The sequence below is a fragment of the Thunnus albacares genome, chromosome 6, assembly GCF_914725855.1.
Source record: "Thunnus albacares chromosome 6, fThuAlb1.1, whole genome shotgun sequence".
Taxonomy (NCBI): Eukaryota; Metazoa; Chordata; class Actinopteri; order Scombriformes; family Scombridae; genus Thunnus; species Thunnus albacares.
The window spans coordinates 10,587,870-10,610,324 of NC_058111.1; the positions used below are offsets into that span (position 1 = coordinate 10,587,870).

General features: G+C 36.8%; 5 protein-coding genes across 10 annotated transcripts in view; 3 read left to right on the top strand and 2 right to left on the bottom strand.

Moving 5' to 3' along the window:
* Window positions 1-1,790: 1,790 nt before the first annotated feature.
* Window positions 1,791-2,726, bottom strand: LOC122984237 (olfactory receptor 52B2-like). Its single transcript, XM_044354571.1, has one exon. It carries the CDS (start codon window positions 2,724-2,726, stop codon window positions 1,791-1,793), a length of 936 nt encoding a protein of 311 aa, XP_044210506.1.
* A 4,695-nt stretch (window positions 2,727-7,421) lies between these two features.
* On the top strand, window positions 7,422-8,357 carry LOC122984138 (olfactory receptor 52N5-like). The gene has a single exon (XM_044354467.1). It carries the CDS (start codon window positions 7,422-7,424, stop codon window positions 8,355-8,357), a length of 936 nt encoding a protein of 311 aa, XP_044210402.1.
* A 3,758-nt stretch (window positions 8,358-12,115) lies between these two features.
* On the bottom strand, window positions 12,116-16,254 carry chrna10a (cholinergic receptor, nicotinic, alpha 10a). 2 transcript variants are annotated; one of them, XM_044355387.1, is made up of 5 exons: window positions 16,095-16,254; window positions 14,768-14,913; window positions 14,421-14,575; window positions 13,308-13,840; window positions 12,116-13,214 (listed from the first exon to the last, which is right to left on the bottom strand). In XM_044355387.1, exons 1-5 carry the CDS (start codon window positions 16,252-16,254, stop codon window positions 12,514-12,516), a joined length of 1,695 nt encoding a protein of 564 aa, XP_044211322.1. In that variant the 3' UTR covers window positions 12,116-12,513. The 2 variants fall into 2 exon arrangements, with proteins under 2 accessions (XP_044211322.1, XP_044211324.1); XM_044355389.1 differs by lacking the exons at window positions 14,421-14,575; window positions 16,095-16,254 and having other exon boundaries at window positions 14,768-14,849.
* A 306-nt stretch (window positions 16,255-16,560) lies between these two features.
* LOC122984757 (post-GPI attachment to proteins factor 2-like) lies at window positions 16,561-19,524 on the top strand. Of its 2 annotated transcripts, none has more exons than XM_044355390.1 (7): window positions 16,561-16,641; window positions 16,912-17,186; window positions 17,539-17,718; window positions 17,813-18,062; window positions 18,531-18,637; window positions 18,728-18,836; window positions 19,037-19,524. In XM_044355390.1, the coding sequence occupies exons 3-7, from the start codon at window positions 17,551-17,553 to the stop codon at window positions 19,165-19,167; spliced, it is 765 nt and encodes a 254-aa protein (XP_044211325.1). In that variant the 5' UTR covers window positions 16,561-16,641; window positions 16,912-17,186; window positions 17,539-17,550; the 3' UTR covers window positions 19,168-19,524. The 2 variants fall into 2 exon arrangements, with proteins under 2 accessions (XP_044211325.1, XP_044211326.1); XM_044355391.1 differs by having other exon boundaries at window positions 16,912-17,009.
* Window positions 19,525-20,890: 1,366 nt separating this feature from the next.
* The window catches only part of stim1a (stromal interaction molecule 1a), a 29,994-nt gene continuing 28,429 nt past the window's right edge, over window positions 20,891-22,455 (top strand). For 2 of the 4 annotated variants that reach the window (XM_044353641.1, XM_044353642.1), the window contains exons 1-2: window positions 20,895-21,076; window positions 21,844-21,976. In XM_044353641.1, the coding sequence (XP_044209576.1) occupies window positions 21,856-21,976 (121 nt within the window). In that variant the 5' untranslated portion in view covers window positions 20,895-21,076; window positions 21,844-21,855. Of the gene's footprint in view, window positions 21,077-21,843; window positions 21,977-22,455 lie in introns of all 4 variants that reach the window. The other 2 variants (XM_044353644.1, XM_044353640.1) reach the window with 2 other exon arrangements.

The following is a 22,455-nucleotide window of genomic DNA, read 5'->3' on the forward strand; positions in this document are numbered from 1 at the left end:
AACAAATATACATGTTATAGCTCTTTAGTTGTTGTCAAAATAAATACATGCCACTCCTAAAAAAAAAGCAAAATGTGACAGAAGGAAGGTATAGGTGTTTATTTTGAACTAATAATGCAAAGTTGCACTCTTATGAGTTGAATAGTAGACCAACACCATCTCATGAAAAAAGTATGAAATTCATCCAGTGTGGACCATAAACTGAATTAGTATAATCATAATGGCCATATATTTTATTTTCATTATAATCACTAGTCTAACCTGTCAATCAAATCTGATTTCATACTGTAAGAGCTAGTGAGAAAAGACTTTGATAGCCATTCCAGAAACATTTCTTTCAAATCATTCTTGTATTTTGCTAAGACGACCTCTGATTTTGAGCATGAAAATATCAGTTTTACTGGCAGGGAGTGTTTAAGCTCCAGTGTAGTAAAGGACAAATGGTCAATGCCAGTTTTATTGATTTTACTTGTATTTATTGAACACTGAGTTACAAACTAACAACACAAACACGACTCAGATGGGATCATAACTGAGTTTAATCCATCATTTCCCAGCATTGTCTATGTATTATCTATTATAAACAAATATTACTAATGCTGCTGAATATTACATGGATGTGGCTTGTATTTAAGGCACTAACTGTGAATTCCCCAGTAAAAACTCAGAAGCTACTTAACAGTTTTGTGGGGTGATGCTTTACTTTACTTCAGGGGGACACAAAAATAGTAACTAGAGTTTAAATAATTAGTAATAAAGTGAGTATTTACTAGTTTTGTGCCGCTCAGTGTCTGACTTGGAGTTAATCAGGAACATTTCAGGAAGAATGTGGTCAGTATGCCAATTCACAGATATCTATGAACTAACCATTACGTAATGATTTAGGAATATGGTATCTTTAAGTCTTTTCCATAGTAGCTAATCAATATCTACTATAAAGTCCTGGATTCAGAGTTATTCAATTGTGATAAGAGGTAGTCTGGTCTGAGCAGAAACGCAAGCACAAACCAGGATGCCCCAAAACAGCCCCTTTACTCTTTTATTTACTTCGCTTCTTAATATGTATGAAAAAATAGTTATTGACACGAGTTTTCATCTGACTGAGTTTAATATATTATATTATAAAAGTGATTTTTTTCAGAATAGTTGAATTTTATTAACAAACAACAAGGCAAACATAAGCACTACATACAAGACTATGTGCAGTATCAGACCAATATCTCAATTTAGAATTACAAGCTATTGCACTTAAACAACACAAAGCACTGTACACACCAACAGAAACACAAAAGAAGAGATCATAATGAAAGGTTTTTCCAAGTTGTAACAAGCAAAAATAGTCAACTAAAACAAATATATATTTCAACCAGTTCCACCGAACATTATCAATTGTCAGACTAGAACTCTTAAAACTTGACTTGGTGTCACTGACTGGGCTAAAGATGTTCCCACCTTATACTGTGCGAAACATTTTTTTTGTAAGTTGGATTGAAGAAGAATTACATTTACAAAATGTTCAACCAGTACAGCTCAAATTCACAATAAAATGTCCTGTCCTACATTAGAAAACTGCATTGTCATACAGAATTTAGAGTTTTCAGAAAGAGCAAAAATTAGATTTTAGTGCACTTTGAAGATCATGCAGATTGTTATGGTTCCATGTATAGCTGATATTGTTTCCACAATATTGTTTACACTACCAAAATGTTCCTGAGATAACACAGTGTTACGATCATGATTGGAGCTCAAAAAGACAAACTTCAATGCCATGAACCACCTTGTGCAAAGATTTAAATGGTTGCTCTATTTTTCAAGACTTTAAGGAAAGTGCTTCGTATTTCATGAGTATACAGCCCATATACAATTGGATTCAGAAGTGGGGGTACAAGAAATATTAGCATGCCCATTATCTTTTGCAGGTCAGTTGAAACATTTTTGAACCTGTGAGATAAAATTGTGAAAGTTCCCGCAACCTCAAATATGATCAATATAACCAGCTGTGCAACACACGTGTTGATAGCTTTTGTCTTTGCATCAGACCTCCTTGTGACCACACATGTGATCAGAATCTTAACATAAGAGAATGCCTGAACAGACACACTTACAGCTTGCATGACAGCTGTGTTAAATAATCCTATGATATTATTAACAGTTGTGTTCCCACATGTGAGTTTCAGAAGAGATGGGTTATCACAGAAGACATTCATAATAACAGATTTGCACCTGGGAAGCCTTGTCTGCAAAGAGAACAGTGATACAATCAAGACAAAGTCAAGACCCCAAACTAGACAGATAATACAAGTAACACCTCTGGGTGTCATAATGGAGCTGTAGCGTAATGGCATACAGATGGCAACATAACGATCAAAAGACATTGCTGCCAGGATAAACAGAATACCACCACCATACATATGGAGTAAGAATGCTTGTAAAACACAGAGAGGATAGTAAACCTTATTAGTTTCGGTTACAATGTCTGAAAGCACTTTTGGTAGCATTGCAGTTATGCCTATCAGATCATTCAGAGGAAGATTAAACAGGATGAAATACATGGGTTTATGAAGGTTCCTCTTTAGAATGATCAACGTCAGTAAGGTCAGGTTGCAAAAAATGCCAAAACAATAAATTGCAATACCAAAAAAGAATACAGGATACTTTCCTCCAGGTGGAATAACAAATGGGTCCAGGGTTAATTCAAAGCTGAACCCAAAAGATTTGTTTTCCATTTTCAGCTTGATTAGTAAGGAGAAAAACAGTCATGGAATTTCATCACCGGAAACTGACTCAATGTCTAAAGCAGTCACAAAAGAACAAGCCACTTGCAGTACAAGCAGTGCTGCACGAAGTGTTGAGGACTGCCCTGCCCGCCTAGCTTTATATAATGGCATCATAACGATAACCATAACCTGTTTACGTCACCGTTTGCCTCTGGGATTGTTAGCTGCTTTGCAAAGATGAATAATGTCAGGGTTACTTACAGAATTGCATTAAGTATTGGGTCTTGTAACTAACAACAACAACTAAAGTAAAAAGTAAGATTTTCTTAATTTGAATTCGATTTTTGATTAGTTCCCGCGAAATAATTTGTACACACAAATTACTTAGGTTACAATTCTTTATGACCTAAATAATTAATTAAGAAGGTCCTCAGATCATTTAATTAAAATGAAAATCATTAAATTACGGTAGTTCACAAGTGACAGCACCATAAGGAATAAGCTAAAGAGGTAAGAAACACATAGAGGAACTGTTTGAAATTAAATAGATAAAACAGAATATGAGTAATGGACAATCAACATTAAACCCTTACCCTAACCTACATTTATACTGTGATGGCCTGGTAAGTAGTATTCTATGTTACTGGAAATGTAAAGCTTCAACCAATTAGAGTTTTGCATTGACCATACAACTGCCATATTGCACACTCTTATAAATAATGGTTTGCACACCCAAATCAGTTTGATTGTTCCTTTTATGGCATTTTTTCCCTTTTAGTCAAATTTGGTTGCACACACCCCAGTCCCCCTTTTTGTTTTTGGTTGAGCGCAATGTTGTTTACCTCTACTTGGATGTATAAATATATAAATAACGGTATAGGGAATTGGCTGAAATGGAAACAAGATTCTGCTGCAAGACATTCTGCTGTTGGTAGACAAGGTACAAAGATGCTTAGATTGTAAAAAAAGTTAATGCCAGATTTATTCTTGTTGTTTGTTTGTATCCCCGATAAATAAAAATAGAAAAAGTGGTGTAACAACCAATTTAATGTTCAAATGCAAATACATAGGCTTATACTACTTTCTTCTCAATACTGCTTCAGTAACATATTATTCATCATGACCAATAATATATTGTACAATCATATCGAAATCATACTGACCGCTCTTAGGTTTAAGAACATTTTTAAGAAAAAAAAAAAGGTTTGATAAATAGTTTTTATTCTTAAATTTGTGAATAGGAGTATAAGTGAAGGATTTTGATAAATACGTGCTCAGACATTCAGTTATGAATCTGTGATGGAAGGATATTTTCATATGTTAGTAATGTCAGGTTTTATTGTGCACTGTGTAAAGAAATAATACCAAATATCAACATTGTTTCTTATGATTAACGAAGTATTGTCAAAGTATTATGTCTTTTGTGTGAGATCACAGTTGGGGTATAATGTGTTTGATCACAGGCCCCTAGGTAGGACCATTTAAGTTTTTTGCTATTACTAAGTTTACTGAAGGTATCAGGGCTCCTGCACTGTGGGACAATCTATTCCTCGAAACTGGGCTATCGATATCATCTTTGTAATACCACATTTCAGGGCTTTATGTATATTGTTTTTATATTTTCTTTCTTTTTACTGTAACTGTAATTAGTGTTTTATCTACCATATGTCTTTCTCAGAGTTTGAATGTTATAAATGTAATTGAGTTGGATTAAATGTGGACTCTCAAGTCTAATATCAAAGTAGTGCTACATAGTGCTACAATACTTTTGCTCTGCTGGGAAGGCCTGACTGGAGCTAGCCTACTCTTCTTTAGTTTTCCATTACCATAAAAAGGCTGAATTTTGAAGGCTGAAATGATCTTTTCCAATAACTCTTCAGTTAAAGCGCTACTGCAACAGTATTATGTAACTGGATACATAACAAGTTGTCAGAATTACATCAGCAAGATGTCTCATTACTTTGTCAAAACACATTTATTAATGAGCCCCCTTGAGATGTGAGTAAATGATGTGTTATTAACTGTCTCACATTGTAATTAATCCCTGGACAATGATGAGATTGTTATTTGCTAATGAAGGATGTTGTTTAATAATACCCATGGGAAGCTGTAACATGTGAGGTTGCATATGACATAACTTGTTGACACTGATTTCTTAACTTTAAACACTAAATGTTTTTTTTTTTTTTTTTTAATTTAACAGATTAAGATCACAGTTTTAAGTTTATGAACCACAGAATAGACTGCTGAATTATTTTGATTTTTTTCCATTCATCCGCAGTGAATTTAGCAATAAATCAACAGTTTTAATTAATAATTTCAAACATCGTATTAACTTAAAAACATATCACAATTGCACTGTTTAGCCTTTTCATATGTGTTGTATTTCTCATAAGATTTGTTTCAATTAGTATGTAATTGAAACAGCACTGCAGTGGTCACATCAGGCCTTTGGGAAAGAGAACCATGTTCATGCACACAAAAGGGCAGTTAGGACATTAGGATATTAGGAAAGACTAATCATTTCACCCATGAGAAACGGACATGATGGACCCTCAGCTGCTTTGATAATTGATTTGATCCTCTAATTACTTTCTGTGGTCTTTCTACGGTACCTTTTACACTAAATGAGGTCAGATACATACTATACTGGACTATGCAACCATATGTTTATCATAATCCTTCTAAAACTAGTTCTTCCACTCAATGTCATATATAATAGACTCAGCAGATTTGCATTAGAATGTTCTTTATGCATTACTGTACAAAACTTCATATGCTCAGGCTCTCTATGAGCATATGGCTCTCTCTCGATACAAGATGACAAATTCATTGGTATCAACTTATTTTAAATGTATTCATTTTAACTATTGCTTAAAACAATTCTTTGTCCCTCATACTTCACTAAGACGCTCTGATCAGCTCATCTTTATGAGGCCATTTGTCGCCGAGGAAGTATGGTTCCTTTCAGTTTGAATAATTTACATGTACATACTGTATTTGTTCTCTGTCTACATTTGGCTTATTTAAAAATGTTTTGTTTTTTAAAAGGAATTGCATGTGTTTTCAGCAATGTTATCACTCACTGTCACTTTATAGTTTGATCTTTTTTTCTTATAATATTGTCTATCCTAAGGCTGTAACTCTTTTCCATTTTTGTTATTGAGTTGATTGTCTTTTTTCTTTTGTATTGCTGTGTTCTGTGTCGTGCCTTGTCTTGAAAACCCGTTGAAAACAGATGATACATCTCAAGAGGTGTACCCCAATATAATACATTTTCCTATATACATAACAACAACACCAACATATAAAGGCACCATAAGTGGCTTTTACATATTGATATAATGTTTTTGTCAAAATGAAAATGTATATTTCTTACTGGTGTTCAAACTCAATTTCAGTTTTGGGTCACTGAATAGTTGTAACATTTTAATGTTAATACATTAAAATCAAATTAGAAATATAGCTGCAAGCGGCAGTTCATGGGTTCAAACCTTTTTGTGCTCAACAGAAGGACATAGCGCAATCGTCAAAAATTAAAGCTGCAAGCTAAAACGAGCAAAAACAAGTTTCAGGCTTCACAAAGGTGTAAAAAAAAAAAGTCACTTTAGGTAGTTTAACTCTTAAATGCAGCACCACCATCTGGCCGATTGGGCTCATGTTTCTTGGGAAGCACATGCCCATCATTTCCAATTACTGGGCCAAGTTTCTAAGCCCTTTGGGATTTGAACCCTAATGATTTACTTTTAAGCTGACTTTATTCAGAAAAGTTTGATTGGAGCTTTGGTCAATCACTGATTGTTGTCTTGATATTTACTAATATATTAGATCAACTATGATGTGCACTTGAACTAAGAGCTAACTTTTCATTTTAAACCGTGACTGTTATGCTATTTGTCGATTTGTCTACAATTTCATTAAAGTCAAGCCATTGTGCAACAATCATTTGGATAATTGAGGTCAGATGCCCTTTTAATCAATACACTGTCCTCAGGGGTTTCTTGAACTGTCTCTTTTTCATTTCAAACTACTGATTTCCATGCCTAAACATGTAGGAATCTACAAGTAGCCTAAGCCTTGTTAAATAAAACACTGGAGCTCAAATGGGAAAGACAGTGAGTCAGTGACATATGTCACGCTGATGATAAAAGAGCTCAAGATCTTGCTGCTGAGCCGGGATTCCCAACTCCACAGGCAAGGAAGGTACTGTCATCTCTTGGAACAACTGCTTGTGTTATTTCAACATACGATACCATACCTGCTTGTAGGCTGTGCATTTATTGTATATATGTACAAGACAAAGGTCAACATCATTTTTCACACATTTAATGTCACTTTAATGTATATAATGTGACTACTCTGCATCTTTGTGGTTAATTTTATAATACTTGTACTTGTCATTACAGCACACATTTGTTCTTAGATGTTTAAAGTATTTCTGCACAAGAGGGGACTGAAAATATTAGTCGAAGTAGTAAGTATTGTCTACACAAAAAGCATTTTTGATTTTATATTGAATTATTAAAAGTGTTATTTCCTTAATCATACTTTTGATTTTTTACTTGATGCGTATTTGGACAAAAGCATGAATAATTGCCATAAATAAGTATTGCCTTTATACATCTTATCATATGCAGCATTTTTCCACCTGTCACTACCATCAAAACTTTTTTCTCTTTCAGGTTTTCCTCCTGGTAAAACAGAATGGAAAGCAACATGTCAATGTCAAGTGATATCCTAGAGATCCAAGGCTTTAACATATCTCCAAAGTTTACATACCCTCTGTTTTTCTTACTGCTGTTTGTTTACTCTTCCCTGCTTTTTTCCAACATTGGAGTTCTATTGGTTATCATCACTGAGAAGAGTTTGCACCAGCCAATGTACATTCTCTTTTGTAACCTGTCTGTCAATGATCTAATAGGTAACACAGTCCTACTGCCACAGCTGATGGCTCACATCATTTCAACTGAACGGTTTATCACATACAACCAGTGTGTTGCTCAAGCCTTTCACAGCCACACATTCGGATCAGCTTCACATATGATTCTCACCATTATGGCAATTGACAGATATGTAGCAATATGTCACCCTTTGAGGTACAGCTCAATTATGACCACCAGAGCTGTGTTTGGGCTGTCTGCAGCTGCATGGGGGCTGTCACTAGCGCTTGTGTCTGTTTTAATAGGACTCACTGTAAGGCTGTCCCGTTGTAGATCGCTTATACAAAATGCTTATTGTGACAATGCATCATTGTTCAAGCTATCTTGTGAGGATGTGTCCATCAACAATATCTATGGACTCTTTTTCACTGTGCTGCTGTTTAGTTGCTCAATGGGAAGCATAGCCGTCACCTATTTCAGAATAGCTCTCATCTGCTGGATCAAGAAAAACAAAGAGTTGAATAACAGAGCACTGCAAACCTGTGCGAGCCACCTTGTTCTTTATCTTATTATGCTTTGGTCAGGTTTTTTAACCATCATATTGCACCGTTTCCCAGATCACCCAGATTTAAGGAAGATTGCATACATTTTATTTCATGTTGTTCCTGCTAATTTGAATCCAGTCATTTATGGAATGCAAACAAGGTCATTACGAGCTAAAATTATCCAGATACTTCATAGAGAAGTGACACCAGCCTAACACCTCCTGTCTTCTGTTTTTAGTATACAGCTTGAACATAGACATACACACGGATAATTGTTTTCACCTGTACTAAAACCTGTCTATATCAGGAACACAAAGATGTTGTTATTCACAGATGGTTATGTTTTTAAAGCGTTACATGGTACCAGCAAGGAATTTATATTTTCAGTTGCCTCTGTGAAGACAGGAAGGTCTGCAACTCCTGTAGATCATTAAAGCAGCTGTTCTCTTGCAGATGATGTGACTTACACAGTAAGACCAAAGTTTGGCTCACAATCACATTTGTTTCAACATTTTAAAAACTTTCTCTCTGTGTCATGAACAGGATAGGAAACCCAAAATCTTATGTTACCAAATGTCATGGTGCTGTAGATAAATCCATGAGTGTTGATAGTAGTTTCCTGTGTGCTGACACCCACAACAAGCTCTCTACCAACCTCTTGTGTCTTAATGCTAGAATAGCATCAAGGGCCTTGTTTTGTGCTCTGTTCTGTGTTATGAATAACTTTTATTGTTGGAAAGTTTACAGAAATCTTAATTTATATTGACCTTTGCTGAAATGTTCCTATCAATAAGAATAATTTTCAGTTGAAGGGATTATGGTGATGTTTCATGTTGTGCAATCATTATTAACAGCTTATAACTCAAAGACTACACTCTGAAGAGGCTGTCAATACTGTGTTTCACTACAGTACAATAATACAATACAAAAAACTTAACTTGTGCATATAATATTGTGCATGCAATGTGCAACTGTATAAGCTCACACAAATACACAGCAATACATCACATTCTTAAGCCCTTAAACTCCACAGAATATATTTTACATCAACATATCCTAAATTAACAGCAGCTAGGCTACTGTACTTACTTATTGAATGACATTGAATCCATCCTAAAGTGTCCTACACAGTGAGCTTTTAACTTTTTTTGCTTCCCTTATGCTAAATGGTGACTTAAGGTAAAAGGAAATAAAGAGTGTTGGCCACATTATGAATGTGTGCGGAACATAATCCTGCAGTGTCTCTTAGCTAATAAAATAATAAAACATTTGTTTAGGCTAAAATGATTTAAGATGCTGTAAACACATCAGGCTTGTTCTAACATTTCAGTTTGTATTGAAGCATTACTTATCTCCACTCCCACACTCAGATGCATGACCTCAACAGAATGTATGTACCTGTTATTTAGAAAACCTATAAGATAAAAAACTTGAAGAACTAGAAGAATTTTACAAGATTAGGCTAAAGATATTTCTGAATAAGTAGAAATGTACTGAGTATTCACAGAAATACTGCTGAGAGTGTATTCCAAGTTTAATTCTGAACTTATCTGAACTTGACAATGCAGATTTTCAGTAATAGAAATAACAGTGTATTCATATCACAGTCCTGCTGATGAAGCATTCAAACTGTTTGCCTTCAGATTGAAGACTTATAATAGTGGGGCACCATAGCTAACCAATTGTTCATTTTGTGATAAAAGCGCCAAATTTGGTACATATATAGCTTAATATATTTAGAAGAAATATGGATATTGGGCCATTGCAGACCGGCATTCTGATGACCATAGCAGCCATTTTCCAAAATCATACATTGCTTCTGTCTTCACCCACCCCCAGTCAGTTGATGGCAGCACAGGGTCTGGTAGCAGTGTCTTCCCCCAGATGTGAACACCCTGGTCAACAGCTCCACTAGAGCAGCTCAGGTAGGCAGTATTTGCTGTCCTGAGTTTTTCCAAGGAAAGACCTTCCTTCTTGCATGGTCCACCTTGGTGCAAGTGCTGGTTCTTTCAAAAAGAAAGAACCAAAAAAGAAACAAAAAAGAAAAGAACTTACTTTTGGTCTTCCCATGGCCTTCGGGAGACTCAAATGATGCTACTTCCTGTTGATCATGTGACTTGTGGAATGTCCCATATTTTTAGAGGAGGGACAGGACTGAGTGAAAACCTGGGGACATGACTAAAATGTGTATTTTAACTAACATATTATGAATTTCCAATGATAAATGTATTTTATATCTAAATTGTAAATAGAGTCACACAATATTACAAAAAGATAAGATTTCTGAAGAACTCTAATCATATTTCATGCAGAAGTAGTGTTAGAGAGTGGGGACAGGCTAAAATCGTGTTTTTTCAGTGTTCTAGGTAGGTGTTACATGATGTATCTTCAAATTGCAATTAGGACAAAGTGCAGGACTTTTTGCTTGATAATATAATGTTATATACAGATGCTTTTCATGCATATTTATGCACGTAATGTCCTGGGGACGGAACAGGCACAGATTCAATGGAATGGTTATAATAATGAAAGGACCAATTACTTTGTAAAAGTCCATAGAATTGTGAATGAGTATTTTATTTGGTTCTCAGGGTTACTAGGATTTAGACTATGTCTATTATTGCATGTGGGTCCAATGGAAAAGGAAAATTTGACCAACCACGGTTATCCAGTTTTGTTCCCAATATATCTATCAACATATCTGCTAAATTTGGTGCTTTTATCACAAAATAAACAACTGTTATATGTTGAGCTGTGCCGCCCCACTATAACCCATTTTGCAACATAAAGGCCAGGGATAATACACATCAAAAGCAAAGCAAATGGTGGTGATCCAGGGGATTTAAGAGATAATCCATGTGAGTTACATTAAGATGTTCTGCTCTGCTTGTATGTACAGACCCTTATCTGAATGTTTTTCTTAACATGTTGCCTCCTCTGTAAAGTTAGGCAAGTCTCTGTCATGATAGTAAAGATACATTTTCCACCCAAGCAAAATTGTGATTTTTACCTCACATATATAATAGTGTGTTTGTGTGTGTATTTCTATTTTCCAACAATTTAAAAAAAAAAAAAAATCCATGTTACAGTATATGACCATTATACATGTTTTGTCATTGTATTCTGATCCAGGGATTCATGGGACCCTGACAACTACTTATTTTCATTCTATCATGAGTGACATTGGTTGAATTAAGTAAAATATTTAAATTCAAAATTCCCAAGTTCCTGAATTATCTTGAAACCTCAGTGTTCAGTCAGACCTCAGTGAGTGAGTTTGCTCTCAGGGCACTATTAGGACAAAATGTATAGTCTTTTTGTGTTTAATTTCTGTGTTCCTACAGTAGTTTTGTGAATGTATTAAAATGCATTATTATATACTATGTAATTAAATATGATTAGAACACAAAAGTGATTGGTAATTGAATTTCCTCCTGTAAAAAAAATATCTGCCAACAGACTTTTCTTTGCTGAGCTTAATAACTTTCACACAGCATCAGAAAGTTAAGGATACAAGTTTGCCACAACAAATTCATATACAAGAAAATTGGGCTTGGGTTGTCATTGTATTCTAATCCAGGGGTTATTGGGAGCCTGAGAACACCTCGTTGTCATTCTAGCATGAATGGCATTGGTTAAATTGAATAAAATATATAAAATTTCCAACTTTCTGAAATACTTGGAACCCTCTCAATGATCAGTCTGACCCCATTAAGAGGTATCGTTCACAGGGCATCATCAGGACAAAATTTAACTTTTGTATGTTACTACTGTCCTTTTGTGTCAGTAATTGGTTTCAGTGCTGTGCACAAATGTGCGTTAAAAATTGTACAATGGTAGTGGCAATGGATATCACATATATTTGACACTCATCACTTCAAATATAAATCAGAAGTTGTGCAAAATAGAAAAACAGTAACCGTATGATTAAAGTAAATTAAGAACCAGTGATTTGTGGTCAAAATTGCATCTGTAGAAAATTTTATTGATTTGCCATTTCTTTGCTGAGCTTAATAACTTTCACATAGCATTGGAGAGAAAGTTAGGGATACTAGATAGCAACAATTGGGGGAAAACTGGGGGGTGGGTTGTGTCCTCCAGATTGGAGATTTTCTCTTTACCATACCATACAATTTCTGGTTTTGCTTTCTCTGTTTTTCCTCTAATAAGAAGAACATCCATGCAGAATTGTAACAAAGCAATTTAAAAAATAGTATATGTACTCTTAAAACCTGAGACATTTGGAAAAAGTGCAGTCAGAAGGTTATTTTTAATAAATGGATACATTTCAGTACATAAACTAACCTCTGATCTCCTTTATGCTACTGTATCTACACCAGCTCATTTAAACTCCTTCAAACAGTCCTGCATTTATATGGCTTTGCCCATGATCAGAAGGCTCATTAAAAACACCATTATGAAAAATATCCACATAAAGAAGCGGTCTAAAACTTTGGCTACCTTCTTCCACTCCCCAGTCCTCTTCTGTGTGGCCCTCTGATCTCTGTAACAGTTGGCTATGTACTCAATGTTACGCAGCAGCGGACTCTCATTGCTTTGAGTGTTGCAGGAAACCTCTCTGTCTTTTCTCTCTCCATCACTCACACCTCCCTTCCTGCATCTCCTCGGACCCCCTGAATCTACACAGTCCATGCTCATGAAAATGCCATTCTTCCAACTGCTGTAGTGGTTGGTAGGGTTCTTCCCAATTGAGCCCATTGGACTCATCATCTGGTCCATGTCCTCTCTCTCTTCTGCAGCCATGGAGCCCACTGTCTCCTGTCCTCTCTCCATTTTGAAGACACAGTCCTCTCTGCCTGGTCCTGCCTGGCCATTCATGGTACAGTTGGTGTTCTTCACAAGTGGAGGTTCCTGTTTCTCAGGCTGTGGTGACAAGCAGTTCTCCCCAACTTCATAAACAAAGCACATTCTGGCCATGTACTGCAGAATGACCTTCTTGGCCCACTTGGGAACAGGCTTGGCATCTGGGCCGCAGTGGTGTATGTTCATGATGAAGATGGTCAGGGCAGTGGAGGCTGTGATCATGGTCATGGTTGCAATGTAATATTTTCCTGTGGAAGAAGAACAAGAAAGGAAATCATCATACAGAGGCGTAGCGTACAGTCATCCACATGTTGGTTCTGACCCTGTTTTGTTGAACTTACCAATAAGTGGTACATTCTCAGAGGGTGGCATGATCTCTGCAACCAACAGCTGAAAGACAGTGAGCGCCAGCATTACGGTAACACCCAAAGACACCTTCTCTCCAGAGTCAGCAGGCAGGTAGAAGCCCAATGGAGCCAGGAATGAGATCATCACACATGGTATTAGCAAGTTGAAAACATAGAAGGAAGCCCTTCTCTTCAGTTTCAGTGTGTAGGTCACATCAGGGTAAGGGTCAGCACAGCAGCCATACAGAATAATGTTCCTCTTAGCTGGCATACCCAGCACCTCCCATTCAACATTTTCCACCAGGTCAGCCAGGTCAGCACTATCCATGGCGTTCTGGATATCCAGCTGGTTTCCGTTGTAGGTCCAGGAGCCGTAGGTGAACCTGCATTGCTGAGCATCAAAAGGAAAGAAGGACACGTCCACTTTGCAAGAGCTCTTGGTGATAGCTGGGGAATCCCAAATTATCTGGCCGTCATGTCGGATCACCACATTGGTGTCCATAGGGCCAGTGAAATGATCATCAGCACTGAAAGACAAAGAAAACTTGTCTGGAAAAAGAGATTAGAGTAACAAATTGTTCAAATCAGATTTGGAAGATTTTGTACAAGCAGGTTGAATCTTCTGGAGAAGCTGGAGAATGATTCAAAAGAAAAAAATCTTGATGAGGATAAAAGGGCACAAGTATACCCACTGAGGGAAGAGTCAACACGTTTTGGGGGAGTTGCACTCATTCCTCAGTGTTGTGTCTGCATTTTATAGCTTACCAGTATTGCTTAAGTGTGTGTTTGTGTGTCACTGTGCTGTTAGTCTACATGGCATCAGCTGTGACCCTATACCTACTCAGCTTTCCTTGCCTTCTCTTCCTATTTGTCATCGAAGTGGTTCAACTGTTTTTGATTTTAAAATTTCAATATGTGTTAGTCTTTCTTTGTTGTCATCTGTATAATTATTGGTTACTTTACTGGTGCATAAAAAGCAGACCAAGGCCTGGACACTCCCATGAATAATAGCTTCAAGGAATGTTCAGCTTGTGCCTTTTATACTGACCCACTAGAGCTATAGTAAGATAATGATATAATGGTTAACCCAATACCAGTCCGACCTACTTGTTATATAGGACTATATCAGGTCTCCATACATAACTACTAGGTATGCGGATGGTATCAAGTCCATCGTAATCATCTTTATTCCATCTGAGGTGTGCATCAACCCACACTTGCCGTATCCATAAATAAGCAGTCAAAATTTGGTTTCTTTCATCCTGTAAAAGATTGAAAATCATTAAAAAAAAATTTAAATAACTGACAAAGAAAAGAGGCATGTTAAATGTAAGGTGCCAAAACAGAAATATGATCAGAAAACAAAATGGCATCACCGATATGGTAATGCTAATGTGTGGGTATCTGCACAGCTAACTCTCACACATACAATACTGTAGTGACTTGTGTTTTACCATGTCGATAATTTGTGACAGTGTAACCTGCAGGGTCACATTCAGTATGATGTTTGTGTCCTCCACGGGCCTCAGCGCACTAGTATAGTTGGTGAATAAATCCTTCAGGAGCTTCTGAGCATATTTGCCATGAGCACACCAACAGGCTGTAACAGGGATAGAAACAATTTTACAACAATATCACCACAAAACACCTGTTGTACTTCAGTTGACTGTGCCACATTACATTTTACTTAGGATTTTTAGCCAGGGCATTCTGGTGTGATCATTTTGGATTAATGGAAGCTGATGAGTTTAAATAACAACATTTCTAGGCAGGAACATTCAAAGCAAAGCCAGTGATGTGGATGCTGAGGTTCAAAGAAAGCAAGAACATGAGAGAAAATGTGAACACATGACAGATGGTGGAAGGGTAAAAAGGGGATGTCAGGCTAGATTGCCCTTCCATAAAGCTCTAGAGATCAGGCAAATCTGCCATTATGTTCCAGTGGAGACCTTCTCTGTTGAACTTGTGTATGAGGAATGTAGCATGTGTTCATTGAACACTTAATCCAAGGGACACACAACATATGAGTATCAAAATGAGCCTAAGCAGGAAGATTAAACATCCATGTGCTGTGAAAACGGTGATGATAGAAATTATTAACCAATAGATCCTACTATATGCCATCTTTAAATACCATTTTTCATATTTTTTAATTATGCTATCCTGCATTCATACCTCAAAATCACAAGGCAACCTGAGAGAGGATGTATGAATAATTGTGAAAATGAAAACACTATCATTTAAAAACACTAAACGGAGCGAGTTTCCAGTGTCAACAATGGATTTGTGAGAGCCAGATGTTAACCCTGAATTGCTGTTTCAGTAAAGCCTCTGAGCTGGATACAAAGAAGGTCTACGGGATTATGATGCCAGCAAAATCCCTTAACAACTGGCAGCAAGTTTGCGGATTCTGGGAGGCAGCTTGCGTGGAAGAGAGATGAAAATCTGAGAAGAAATGGATCATCCATAAAATATTAAAACAATGACATTAGTAAAATGAAATGCAATCGATGCGGATCTGAGTCGATAGACAACATTTTATGTAAATTTTGAAACATCTAGTCGTCATCAGTGCTGGAACAGTGTTTGATATTTTCTCGCGTTCTCTCAATTGAGGTTTTTTTGTGTTTTTTTAAGTGGTTTTGTTTGTTTGTTCTTTGTTTTTGTTTTTACGTATGAAACGTAAAACAGCGAGTAATTACAGGCATTAAGACAGCCTCTATCAAGTCACAATTTTAGACCCGATGAAGTAAACTAAAAATGAAATGAATGGAAACTTACTTGGCAAAATACTGGCACAAAGAAGCAACCGAAATAAAGTTTGCATTCCCCATCGTTTCATCTTGCTGAAACAGGTTATCTCGACCCAACGACCATTTGAGCTGCTCTGTGCCAAACAATTTTCATTTACTAGAAAAAACAAAAAACAAAAAAAACACATAAAAAAGAAACAAGAAAAGCAGACTGATAGCGAAAGCAGCGGATGACTTGTCCTGTACAAGGCCAGAAAGTGCGCTGTTAACGCTGGGAAAGAAAAGAAGAGGCGGGGCAGAAAGACGAAGATCTTTCACCACATGTTAACCCTATCGATGTACACAGATCGTCAGGATCACAAACGGCACAGATATACACAGTGCGTTTAAGTGGATATAGAATTAAAATAAAACGAAATAAAAATGGATCCTTTGTTTGCTCCGGTTCAGCACCACGGAGAGCTCCCGGACCAACGCTTTACACGTTTTGATGTGAGACTGGGGAAGCATCTGCTCTCCACAGAAGTTAATGGGAAGGATTGGCATATCACCTGCACGCAAATGTGTACTTTGGTGTAAGCACTGCACGCAATATGACCGTGTAAAGTCGTGTTATTTGTGCGCAGATTGAAGAGACTGGATCGCAATAAGCAAACCGGTCCCTTATTTGCGCTTTCATTTGTTACACTGAAGCAAATTATTGAGAGATACATTTTTATACATTAACAAACATGTGATTTATGCATCATTTTAATAAACAACGCCACCTCAGTAACATATTCTCCTCCGCTCACTTTCTCTTCCGGGTGCATGTTCTGTTCTTCATTTATGTTCATTTCCTCCAGCTATCAGTCGCACATGGAGGATGCTGCATCCAGCACAGGCCTATTATCATCTTCTGGTATTATTCGACTGAAATCCAGTGGATGCTGGCGTTTAAGATGTATGTATGGATGATCCCCAGCTTTTTTGAGGCATCGCACCCTATTGTTGGTGTCCGGAATATTCACGTCCATCGTGCAGCCTGATACAATGAATGTTACTGTAATAGCGTAGCTGTTGACGGGCCAATGTGCGTGTAGTTTGTAGTGGCATTTGGTAAACAACAAACAGAGTGGAGGTAGGTTACGTTTTTCAGACTTCAGATGTTCGGTAGCCTATGCAAATGTATTGAAATGTTAGTAATTCAAGGTGGATATTAATATTGTGGCTATGTGATACTTGTATTAGCAACGTTTTTGATGGTACTGTGCTCTTACGGACTGTACCTTAACCAAAGTCCACTAAAGTGAATTGAATTGAATAAACATTCACTACTTGACATTATCAATGATTTTCATATTTTCCTCATATATTGCCTGTTGTTTCCTGACTTGGAGAAAGTTAGTTATGCCACATGCATTACATTTCCCTGTATGTGCAACAATATCTTTGCAAGACATGTTTAAAACTGACCTTTTTCACTGTGGCAGACCCAGTCGAAGATGCTACAAAGCTCAAATATCTTGGGGCATGAGAGGCCCGTGGTCATCAGGTTATCATTCACCACCTTTGTTCTGGGTACTGTGTGCCTACCGCTACTTGGGCTGATAACTTGTGTCTTCATATCCTCAGTTTTTCATTTTGATGACTCTACTGGTACACATTGTCAGGTAATGTCAATATTTAACAAATTGAACCAACCATGTTTGGCTTATCTCAGTGTTTGTTTTGAGCTTTCTGACAATCATTACTGTGTCTTTCTAGGTTCCTAATTACCTGCCATCTATCAGTGCCTCAATAAGTCTAAGTCCTGAGTGCCACATATGGCGGTTCTGCATTGGCCTGCACTCAGCACCGAGGTTCCTGGTGGCAGTTACCTACTTTAAATTTTACAAGACTCGTTTTGCCTCGAGGTCCCTTGAGAGTTCACTCAGCTGCTTGAACCTGGCCTTTTCTATTTCTGAGAACCTTGGCCTCTTGCTCCTCACATATGTGTCATCCAATGAAACATACTGTGAGTAATTCATATTTTGAGATCACTTTAATAACAATTACTTTTATTGGAGATGTTTTCATTCAAACCTTCATTTTCATTGTGAGTCACTGTGCACTGTGAAGCTTCAACCTATCTCCTCAGTTAATTTAGATTTTTATTTGGTTTTAAATGTAGCCTTTGAAATGTCTGTTGTTGATGCTTTTGAATAGAGAGGGGAGATCGTGTGAGATGAGTTTTAATGGTTTAACAAAAAATTGCAAATAAAACATGCTTTATTTAGCAATATAAAGAACCTTTCTGGGCATCCATTAAACTAGAAATAATAAAAGGAATAGCAAAATATTATGTCGTCAGTTGTGTCTGGAGTACAATGCAGAATTTGTTTATTGATAAAGGCAGGTTGATGCATAGATTGAAAGTTTAAATGAAATATTACAATTACAACTTCACCCCCCTCTCTCTCTCTTTGTATATTTTTCCACTCAGTTGTCCATAAGGAGGGCTTTGTCTTGTTCATTGTCAGCTCCATTATCTACATGCTAATAACCTGTCGTTTATGGAAAGCTATTAAGAGGTATTCATTAAGTCCTGAGGTAAGGAAAGCCAAATCACTGAAATCTCTCATGTCATTTGCAGTATTTCAGTCCAATTCAGTATTACAGTTTTGTTTGTTTTTTATCTAGGATGCTAAATCTCACCATTGGAAAGTACGTTTCTTACTTCTCAACGTCTCCTTCTGTGCTTTTGCTGGATTCTTTTATTGGAAACACAATATGTACTGTGAATCAGGGAGTAAGTATTACATCAGTTTGATAATTTTGATTTATTCAGTAAGGGTTGTTGACAGTGCTAAAAGGAAAATAGTCAAAAACATACTTGTCATATGAATAGTAAACACATATGAATCAACCCTTTGCAAAAGTTTTTTAATATTTGCAATATTGTAAAATTGTAGGTTAAAAATCATATACAATTGTTTCTTCTTCTCACAGGTTATACATTGTTTGCCCTGTTTGAGTATCTAGTGGTCTTCTCCAATATGGCCTTCCATCTCACAGCAGTATGGGACTTTAAGAGCCGGGAGGTCATGGTGATTTCATTCTCTGAGGACAAAGTCTTCTGACTAGAAACTCAAGTGCTAAGTGCTGTGTGCACAACCACACCACCTGGTGATAACAGCCTTGCTCCTGTTCAAGAGGACAAATAGGATGAAGGCCTTTTCCACATGTTTTCATGATGACAGGTCTCGAGTCCTCAGAGGATAGAGACAGACATGGAACAAGAAAAGATATGCATATGTGCTACAGTATGTTCTACTTAATTAGCTGCAAGTGCATTTTATTTGCCTTAGTTTCTTATTCATGGACGCCTTGACCTATTTACAGAATGTTCTTTAATGTGAAATTTCAAGTTTTGTACAATGCACAACAAATTTGTGGTCATACTGTTTGTGTACCAAAGTAAAGTGACAGTTTCTCAACTATGTTTGGCTTTCCTTTTTAAATACAAAAAGGGGAACAATGTATATAAATGATTTAGTGTCCAATGAATGACTAAAAGCACAATGTTATTATACCAAAGTCTACTGTAGGTGTTGTTCTGAATTTCTATCTGGGCTCTGTTTAGATCATTCCTAATTTTCTTAGTCTTTCTCACACATATAACAATTTTAATGTTTCTGATATTATGTTTTCACGTTTTAAACCATTCAAATTCTTCAAAAATGACCAAGAGCTATTCTCCTCTTATCATTTAGAATGAGACCACTGGTGAGAACAGGTTTTGCCATTAGTTATGCTTTGATGAAATGTTCTTATATTCCAAAAGTATCTACACATTTAATAATCTGTGATTATTAAATATCTAGATTTATGTAACTCTTTTGATATCTGAATTCTCTGTACTACATGTGTCCTCAATGCACTGTTGTTAATCTACTGCAGATATTATGATTACACACAGCTTACCTAACAATGACCCCAAAGTTAATGCTGCTGGATAAAATCCCAGGTATCACACGAAAGTAGGTATTCTAGCATGCCAGAAACTGGCATGCCATGCTAGCTTAGGCATGGAAAATGGAATTAAATTTAAAATTAACTGAGTTTTAGGTCTGTAAGTAAAAATAATCCCCCCCCAGTCTTATCCAAATGATCCATGGACAGTCACGCACTAGCAAGAAGTCTAACTTTGGCTGCAAAACCTCAAATTATACTAATTTACAACAAAACTGAGAAAAAAGTATTTAGTATTATCTCTCTTCTTCTTTCTTTCTTTAATATTAGTATTTAATGAGTTAATGATGTGTTTTAGTCAATTAATGAAAGTTAAGGCAGGCATCTCAGTGTATGAAAGATAAGATTGAGCATCATGGTTAAAATCAGTATTAGGATATTAATAAGAATAGTTTCCTGATATTACATATATACAATATGGCAAATGTATGCAGAATCATATGTAAAGCATAACATTGGAACAAACAGTTGCATTGAAGATATTTGAATTATTTTATATCAGATAAAACTTTTCAATTAGACCTTTTAACAAATTTCCTAGTTTTAATTACAATTTACTTGGAGTAATGCCTTCATACCTACAGCAGAATTATATTAAATTATATTACAATGTGCTCATATTAAGTACATACTGCAGAAATAAGGTTGAAAATGGGTGAAAGTTTCCTTTAATATGCCTGCAAGACCTTGCATGTCAATGTAAAATCCACTAGATGGCGTACTTCAGCTATTTGTTTTCATTCATTGGTCGTGACATCCAGTATACACTCCGGACATTAGGGGGCGACACTTGCAGATAACAACCAGGGACTCGGGGGAGGGAGGGGGGGTGTAGAAGAAGACAAGCCCTCCGATTGTCCGTGCACATTCTGCGGCTTTTTCGGTTCAGTCTCTCTCGGTCGACGGGAAAGACCGAGACCATTTATAGGAGGTGGAGTCCGCTGTGCTTCAACTCCGTCTGCTGCAATGTTAACTCAGAGCTGAAACTACACATCTGCTGCCTCTGATACATGACAGGTGACTTATTTTGTTTGTTATTCAGCATCACGGTGTGTCAGTTAATGTTAGTAACATTACCACGCAGCTATAGTGGGTCTCGCAGTGTCTTGTAGTTAGCTAAACGTCAACGATGGCTAATGTCCGACCGTAGAAAATATAGTGACTCGACACGAGATAAAATAACTGGAAAAAACACGGTTAGTGTGAGTATTTTTTATGAGGGCTCCGTATTGTTATTCCATCTCTGTTGAATATTTCCGTTCATTTCCTAGTTAGCTGAAATGTTCAAGCTAGCTGTCCGATGTTTGTCAGACATCCAGCCACCAGACGCAGACGAACCAGGCAGCTGTTACTTTTCATAATCTTATTATTTTTATCTTCCAGAAGTGACTTGTGTTTGCAAACATGCCGCCAAGCACCTCCAAAACACCGCTAAAGTGACAAAATTTCGCTCTAAATGTTGCCTTAGTCTCATCAAGGTATTAGCAAGCTAGCGACGGTTGATTCATTCAGGAAGAAGATCTCACTTGAGAAGTAACGTTAACTGTTAGCATGTTGCTGCAGGGGATCTTTATATAACTAACCGTATTTCTTGGTGTGCACGAAGCCAATTAATGGAGTTACCTCTTTTTGTCAATATGTCATATGTTTCCAAGAGACAAAACATCTACGTTGTTTTCATTATGAGCGATGTTTAATTGATTTAAGCCAGTTAGAAACACTGCCAAATAGTTGTGCTGGAATCATCAGAATTTCCATGGCTCTATTCTGTCTTTTTTTTCCAGCATACACCAGTCATGGAGTTTAACAAATTGGTGACCTTGTGGATATTTTGCCTGTGTCTCATCGGCGAAAGTTGGACTGACAAAACAAGTTCACCAACACCAGACAGTCAGACTGTTGAAAATGGGGTGTCAGGTGAGTGATCGTGGCACTAAAGGACAGGTTCACAATTTTTCAAGTCTGTCTTAAAACAACAATCAGGTGCCCCAAATGAACACTGAAATAGGTTTTTCTTGCCATAATCATTCCTATTGTTCATACTGACCATTAGAAGATCCCCTCATAATTCCCTTACAATGTAAGTGATTGGGGACAAAATCCACAAACCTCCTTCTGTTAAAAAAAATGTATTTAAAAGTTTATTTGAAGCTAATTTGAAGCTTCAGCTGTCCACATTAGTCAAATCAAGTAGATATCTTTCAACATTACAGCCTTTTTAGTGCCAAAGTCCTTCTTTTTGTTACTGCACTTCCACTGCAGCTCAACAGGGAAACATAAAGAGGGAATTGGATGCTAAAAAGACTGTAAATGTAGCAGATATCCATTTGATATGACTAACTCAGACATGCTGAAGTCTCATATAAGCCTCAGATAAACGGTTAAATGCCTTTTTA